The 8,046-nt window shown below is 47.9% G+C and overlaps 1 protein-coding gene across 1 annotated transcript in view; it reads left to right on the forward strand.

Annotated features, from left to right (window-relative positions):
- Positions 1-8,046, forward strand: part of Marchf10 (membrane associated ring-CH-type finger 10) — an 85,440-nt gene that overhangs the window by 42,726 nt on the left and 34,668 nt on the right. The window contains 2 exon segments of the mRNA XM_047542763.1: positions 6,818-6,892; positions 6,895-6,969. Coding sequence (XP_047398719.1) covers positions 6,818-6,892; positions 6,895-6,969 — 150 coding nt within the window.

Consider the following 8,046-nt stretch of genomic DNA (forward strand, 5'->3'; position numbering starts at 1 on the left):
ATATAGTTGAACTGGGTTTTCAGTGTTGAATCTGGCCATAGCATGGAGCAGGGACCAGTTGGGAGGGTGAGGGCAGCCAGACCCAGTCAAGAGACCAGACCAACCTTGCAGTTGACCCGGAGAAACGAGAAGGGCTTGACTAGGAGAAAAAGCAGAGAGAATAGGGAAGAGGACGTGAACTTGAGGAATGGTTAAGGAAGTAAGCCTGGCAGAACCTGGTTACTTGGAAGTCGGAATCAGGAAAAAAGGAACCAAAGAGAACTCAGGGATCTGGCCCAGAAAACTACGCCAATGGAGGCTGCCTTTGCCAAGGCTGAGAAAGCAAGAAGAGGGAGGGCCCCGTTCTGCGGTGGTGTCTTTGAGAAGCAGACAGGATAGCGGGTGGAAATGCCAGGTCCCCAGGTCTGCTGTTCATCAGAGCAGTCCTGCTGCTCCTAGGAACCCAGTGGCCTCAGTGAGTCAGAGGGGTGGAAACTGCAAGAGGGCCTTCCCTGCCAGGGTGGGTGATGGAGGAGCTCTGGGAGGTAAAAACAGTCAAAGGAAGAATGGAGGAAGACAACTGCCCAGAGAGAAAAATGAGGAGTAGGAACCACTCTGGGAGACACTGAGGAAGGAAAAGCAGATTATATCTGCTTGAATCTGCAGCAAGACACTCCTGTCCCTCCATTGGACTGAGACCCTACACTTTATGTAATAGTTTTCAGCTGGATGACTACAATGATTTTTTTTTTTTTTTTTAGATATTCATTTTAGAATCAGAACTGATTTTAGCTGCAACATTTCCCATACTTCTCTAGTGAATAAGGATCACCAGGGAGGTGCTTCGTTGAGACACAAATTCCTATTTCCCATCCTTGACCCAGAGTTTCTGTGTTAGTCAGCTTCATGCCACTAACAAAATCCCCGAGATAATTAACTTAGAAGGAGAAAAGGGTTATTTTGGCTCATAGTTTTTTAGGTCCAGTCTAAGATTGGGGTAGACACATTTGCCTTGGGCCTGTGGTGAGGCAAAAAAATCTCACTTCATGGCCAGAAAGTGAAAGAAAGAAAGAGGAAGGTGACCAGGGACCCACAATCCCCTTTGTGGGCACATCTTCAATGATCTATTAACACCAACCTGGGTACCAAACCTGTAGCAAGCACGAGGACCTTTTGAGGACACTGATATCCTAACCCACAGCAGCAACTGAATCTCCGAAACGGGGCTCTGCAAAAGTGCTTTGAACAAGCCCTACAAAGATCTCATCACAGAGGTGTGGGCAGCTGTCTCAGAGCCTTGCTTCTTAAACTTTAGTGTTCATGGGAAAGACCTTGATAAAATGCGGGTTCTGACTCAGTAGGTTTGGGTGGGCTGAGATTCTGCATTTCTAAGAAGCTCCCAGGTGATGTTCATGCTGCTCATCCAAGCACCAGTCTAGGAGAAGCAAGGCCAGAGAAAACACCTGTCTCATTTTGCAGACGAGGAAGCAGGTTCCGAGAAGGTAAGCAGTCAGTGGATTCAAGGTGACCGAGCTGGCTAGGGGCAGGCATGAGGGAGTCGCTCTGAATCATGACTCCACAGGCGCCCAGGTTCTGCCTCCAGAGAAATTGGCAGTTAGAGCATGAGGTTCATGTTCAAGTCATTAATTTCACTTGGACACCTCTCTTGTCCACCTGCCTTTCCCTCCTTGACTCTCCTCCCTCCCATGATCCCACCAGGATCTCTCTGCTGCTCTCTCTTTTCCCAAGCTTCCCCTCCGTAGTGGAAAGGCCAGACCAGGGCATGACCACAGCCTCCTGCGGCGGACAGCTGGAGCTGGAGATGGGGGAGAGCAGGCCGCCATCTGCCGCCGCCGGAACAGCGTGTTAGACGGGCTGTGGGGGATGAGGGAGGACTGAGCCTTGCACATGGCTGCCTCAGGATGTTCAGGAACTTGCTGGGGAATAACTTCCCTACATCTGCCAGGGCTGCCCGAGACTCTTGGCTGGAAAGGGGTGTGAAGGTGATGCCTCTCTCCTTGGTTAACTCCTGGGTGCGTCAGAGCTAGGCGCGGAGGCTCCTGGGCAGGAGCCAGGCCTGCTGTGCCCGCCACACCTGGAGGCCGCACTCCCACCCCTGAAGAACCATTTTTGAGTTTTGATTCATTCACAGACTTTTTTAATGTCCTTTCCCACCTAGAGTGCTGCTTCCTGATTGCTCTTTTTCTTTTATGCAGGTGACAGCAGCGAGCACCCCCTGTTCTGTGTTGAATATTCCCCTTTCTGCTCCGTCTTTGCTTTCTCTCCCGTCATGCAGCCCAATACCAATTACTGCTGCCTCCTCCTGCCACTAGTGCCACCGGCCTCCCCAGCAGCCCAGGGGTCTTCCTCTTCCCCGCCTACGGCTCTCCTTCCCACCTATGGAAACTCCTCTTTCGCTCCCACCTCCTCAAGTCCCACATCCGGGTCTCCAGCATCCCTCTGCTACTTCCCTGTCTCCTGCCCAAATCCAGCTGAAACACCTGTGCTGTGCATGTCCGGCCCCAGAAGGCCCAGTAAAATTTACCTCATGTGGTAAGTCGCCCCTGGCAAGGCACACAGCACAGAGGAGTCAGGGAGGAGGGAACATCAGGCTCCCAGGAGGCAGATGACAGGAGAGGGACCAGAACAATGCCATGAACAATACCAGGAAGTGTGGTGTGCAGGGGAGCAGGAAGACTGGACAACGCTGCTGCTTGCTTTGGGCTCAGCTTCCTCTAGTGTTAAAGAAGTGAACAACCAATAAAATCCCATCATCTCTGGAGACTCTCTTGATTTCTTAACTCCCGTGTCGGGCACTCTTTGGAACATCACCACCAGAAACCCAGCAGGCTCTGCTGTGTCTAATCAAACCCTTGGCCCTATGAATAAGCAGTCACTGAGGGGGTGACGCCCCGAGAGGGTGGCACCAGGCAGGTCCTTCTGAAAACACACACTGGAACTGAAAGCCCGTCCAGACCCCGCTGAGGAGGGACAGATTGAAAGGCTCCGTCAGTGTTGACATTCCCTCTCCTGCCTACTTATTAGGCATTGCATTTCCTAAAATCAAAAATCCCACCTCCTGCGTTCTAAAATAAAACATATTTATGGTACATAATTAAGCCTTAATTAAGATCTCCTCTGGGTGTGTGAGACAACATACATTTCCAGCAGACTCAAATAGGCAAATAGATGTGACCTGTTATTTGTGACTGTATAGAAAGCTGCCTATTACACCAGGGCAACACTGGCTCTTATAATTACACTGTAATTCTTCTCATGATCCAAAGGGAGCAATCACCTTTTCACAAAGCAGGATCTCCTAGATGGAATCCAAGCAGCACCTAGGCACCAGGGACCCTGGTCAAGGTAGCACTGGGCAAGGATAAGGGTTCAGGAACTGTTTTTTCCTCTTTCTCTTTCTTTTCAATTTTGTTTGTCAGGAACCATGTCTGTGTATGGCCAGTGGTGTGAGGCAACTGAACCATTATCAAGTGCATGGAATGGACATATACAGGTGGATGGACTTGGTTCTCAGTTGTGAGGGTCTTGAATATATATGAGACTTCTACCATTTTTCCCCCTTTCCTGGTTCAAATAAGATCTATTGTAGTAACTATTCCAGTTTCCTAGCATGATCAAGAGAACCAGAGAAGACACCCTTTATCAAAATAGCTGCTTGGTTTCTTTGCTATTGGAAGCATCCCTTTGCTCAGATACTGAGTGTATGGGCTGCATGTTGTCCAAAGCAAACACACTCTTCCCCAAATGCATGGATGTGCAGAATATTGGGTTACCTGGAGATGAAACTCCTGAACAAAACACCCCCCTTTTTCTGTAAGGCAGAGAGGGCTTGTCCTGCCACCTGAAGAGGAAGTTTATAGTTCACATCCTGGGGCACATATGACTTGAATTTCCTGCAGGCTAACATATGCACTGTGCCATGATCAGGTCTGAAATTTGGTTCACAATTCATGTCGGTATGGTGATTAAGAACTTAATGGGCTTGGTGAACGTTTGAAACTCTTAAGTTCATGTACACAGACTATGCAATCAAGGTCACTCATTTGTGACTGTGATTGGAGATGGAGAAGAAAGAACATTTTGCAAGAACTTGCTTTCCATGGGATGAAAAGGGTATCTCAGACAAGAAGTCAGCAACGCAGCCAAATTAGATCATAATTTTTAAGGTCATGACCAAAAATGTCTTACTCATCTTTGTGAACCCTCAAATCATTGCATAGCAAAGGCACACAGGTATTTGTTGAACAAATTATAATAAAAAGAGTTGCTATTTGCCTTTTGGATTTTAGAAGAGAAGGCTTGGGAGAGAATCAATAAGAACTACACAGGAATGCAGGCTGCTGAATAAGTTATTCTCAACCTTCAAAACCTGCATGACAATGAGTTTCTGGTCAAATTCACTTCTCTCATGGGAGTGACTTTAATTTCCCTTGATTAGTAGTATTAGTATTAATATTCATTATGGTAGAAGAAGCACCTACTGTTTTTAGCAGCTAATAGACTCTAGACACTAAGTTAGGTCATTTATGTACACTATTGTTAAATTTTACAGTAGCTTAAGATAGGAGATTCCCATTTTACAGTTGCAGAAACTGAGGTTCAAATTGCCAAAGGTCAGGGGATCCTGAGGCTACTTCACTGCCAAGACCTAGTAAAATAATCTCTGGGTGTTCAGCTTTGTTAGTTTAGTTTGCTGGAACTCAATGACAAAAAACATGGTAATCGTTTTAGAAATTAAGAGATCTCATGTTTTAAAGAAAGCAGTTTTCTGAGCAACAATAACAAAATAATCTGTTATCTTAAGCTCTCCTGGATGTTTTGCACATCAAAACCATTATTCTAGTTTTGAAGTTCCCCATAGTTTGGGCTGAATGCATCTTCTGGAGCCCAGCAAATACTAAGCAATTATTATTAGTCCTGCGTAACAGTGTGAAGCAACACACAGACTGGCCATGAGAGAGTATTTGTCCTTAAGGAGCTTATAGGCTATTTGGAGAGAAAAAAACATACATGTTAAGCAATTTTTGAAAACTTAAATGCTAATGGCCTTCAAAGGCTGAAACAAGGCCTCTAGAAAAGGCAGAGTCAAGCAGACGCAGTCGACAAAAAACAGATCTTGAAGGGCCTGCTTGCTGGTGTGGGCTGGGGAGAAAGACTTCCTAGGAGAGAGGATCACTCCATGAAGGTGTGTGGGTGGAGTGGGAGTGAGGGGGTAGCAGTAGAAAGGCCTGCTACCTGGCGGGTGGAGGAAATTTGAATATTCTGCTGGGAACCAAAGTGAAAATCCTGCTAACTAGGACTTGGCCTGAGCTCCAAGCCTTCCTTCCCTGGTTGCTCTGTTTCTTCCTGATGGAGAATCCTACGGCTTCCTTCTGTCGGTCAGGTGAGGGAAGAGAAGCAGTTGTTGGTCTCTGGGGGCTGAGGAGGGATGAGGGCTCCGTGAGGAGGGAGAAACTCTCGATTCAAGCACTGCAACTTTGGGTGCTGAGAAAACGCTCCCCTCCTCCAGACCCCCTCCCAGAGTCCCCCTCCAGTAAGGGCCCTGATCCCTTCCTCTTTCACCCTCCTCCTCTCACTCCCTCCAAAGAACATACTGTCATTTTCCAGAGAACTTCCACACTCTCTCCTCCTTTCTGGCCATGCCACAACTTCTCTAGGCCCTACTGACCTGCTCTAAGCTGACTCAACACCACCAGCGCCCCCTGTTCTAGCAAGTTCCCCGTGATGCTCCAGCCCCAGCGCCTGCCCCCCTGGAACCTGTTAGAAGGAAGTGGACCTAGTCATCGTATTACACTAGGTTTCACAGTCTGCCAAAGAGAACTTTCCTCCCTTCCCTGAATCTGGATGGAAACTATTCACGCAACCACAGCCCACACTCTGGAACGTGAATCCCGTTGTCCCCACCAGGGGAGCACCAGGAAGGGCTGTGCTCTCACATGCCAGCAGGTCCTGTCCCAGCCCTACCCTGTTGCCTGCTGGCTGCATCTACCTGTGAAACTTCTAAACTGTCTAAAAGGGGACAAGCCAGGCAAATTCTCTCCCGGGGGAGGAAGTGCAGATATTCACAATTTAACTGCCTTGTGAGCCCAAGAACTTGCAGAGATGACTGGAAAATACTGCAGCTTTCCCTCACATTCATGTGCACCGGGCCTAGATACATGTGAAGAAGAAACTTGACATTATTCCTACCAATTAGTGGCCTAAATCCAAATATGAATTTTTAAAAAGTGTTCGCTGGAAATGCAGTCCCCCGTAGTGCTCTGGCTACTGCCTCCTGCACCAGCCCAGTGGTGGGTAGGATGTGGGCAAGGAAAAGTGGATGGAACCTTCCTGTAAGGTAACGTTTGCTGCTAACAAACAACCCGAGGACATTAATATGCAGGTGCAAACCATGCTGTGACTCAAATTTGGGCAAGCCCTTGGGGAGCAAGGACAGTGTGTGTCCCAGGGGCCTTCTGGACAGTATCACTGAGAGATCCATCCAAACACCTTGAATTGGAAACTAGAAACTTCTTAGTGAAAGACCCCTATGCATTGCAGGTGTCATGGGTGCTCATTAATGGTGATCATAGTCTTGCATAGTCTTACTATTTCCATGTGACAAGAGGAGGCTTGGAGAGGTGGAGAAATCTTGCCCAAGCTCATGTGGCTATCAGGGAGTGGAACAGGTTTCCTCAGAGTTCCTCTGATCTCTTGGGTCCATTCTCTTAAGTTCCTGTGGCCCCCCCACCCCCTTGTTGGGCCCGTTGAGCATTCTTTATGTGGAAGATATTTTCCTGTAAAAAATTAATTATTGAAAAGATTTTGCACCTTTCAGCAGCACAGGCACCAAAGATTTTATCAAGGAAGAGGAGGCCAAACTTGGGGAGATTGACAGTCAGCCCAGAAATGCACAGCCAAGAGCATCTGGGGACAGAAGCAGACAGAAATCACAGCTGCCTGCGAAGGCACAGACTCTCTGGGGAGCAGGTAAGGACGGTGGCTGCTGTACCTTGGTCCTCAGGGAAGAGGACCGGCTTGTGCTGTCACCCGGTGAATTCTTCATGGTTTGTAGATGCCTGTGCTTTTATGTGATGGAGAATTGCCTTAAGATGAAAGGTTTTAAAAACAAATTATTGGATCTTGGGTTTTTGTTTTTGTTTTCCTCCAATAGACGTTGGTGGGAAAGGCGGTGGAGGAGTTGATCTTTTATTTTCTCTCCCATCACTCCATGAGCATGACAAGGTGTGTTTCTGAGTGGACGGGAACTGGGGGAAGATGGAAAAGCAGCCTGCAGTTCTGGGGCGGTCCCACCCGGGAGGGGGACGATGGATGTCACGGTAGCAGACGGTTGACCTCTGAGAGAGTTGCTCCCCTCTGATCCCGGGCAGTCACAGCAGCAAGAGCTTAGTGTGCAAGACATATCAAAATGAATATGTGCTTTATTTCAGAGCACTGGCTTGGTGCTTTGACAGGAAGGAAAGGAGAACAGGACCAAAGGAGCTCCCTTAGGACTCAAGGGAAGCCATGCGTCATAGTCAAACTTGCCCTTAGAGAAACCACTGAGTATCACACTTTTGTTACCAAATGAACCTGGTAACCTTTGTATTTAAATGTGATATATTCTATGGCGGACACACATAGAAAAACTTGGGAGCATTTAGGTGGCTTGGAATGAGACACAATTAGAGAACACATGAACCTGTAGCGTTGAGATGTCCCCAGGGACCCCAGTGACAGAATGCCTCCTGGCAGAAAGGACACGAGCTTTAGGGCAGACCCCAGTTCTAATTCCCCTTCTTCCTCCTGGCCGCGGGGTCCTGTGTGGTCATGTAGCCACACTGGGATACAGTCCCCTTATCTTAAAACAAGGATAATGAAATCTACCTTGTCCTATTGTCGCAATGGCTTAGTGAAATATTACACAGACCAGCGCCAGCACATAGTAAGTCCACACAGAAGGCTCTGAATCGTCAGCCTCTGATCTGCCACGTCCCCAGTGGTCTTCCATGAGCTCTCAGGGATTATTTGAAAGATGGCGTTGTCTGCACATGAAACATTCCTCGA

The sequence above is a fragment of the Sciurus carolinensis genome, chromosome 3 (assembly GCF_902686445.1).
Source record: "Sciurus carolinensis chromosome 3, mSciCar1.2, whole genome shotgun sequence".
Taxonomy (NCBI): domain Eukaryota; kingdom Metazoa; phylum Chordata; class Mammalia; order Rodentia; family Sciuridae; genus Sciurus; species Sciurus carolinensis.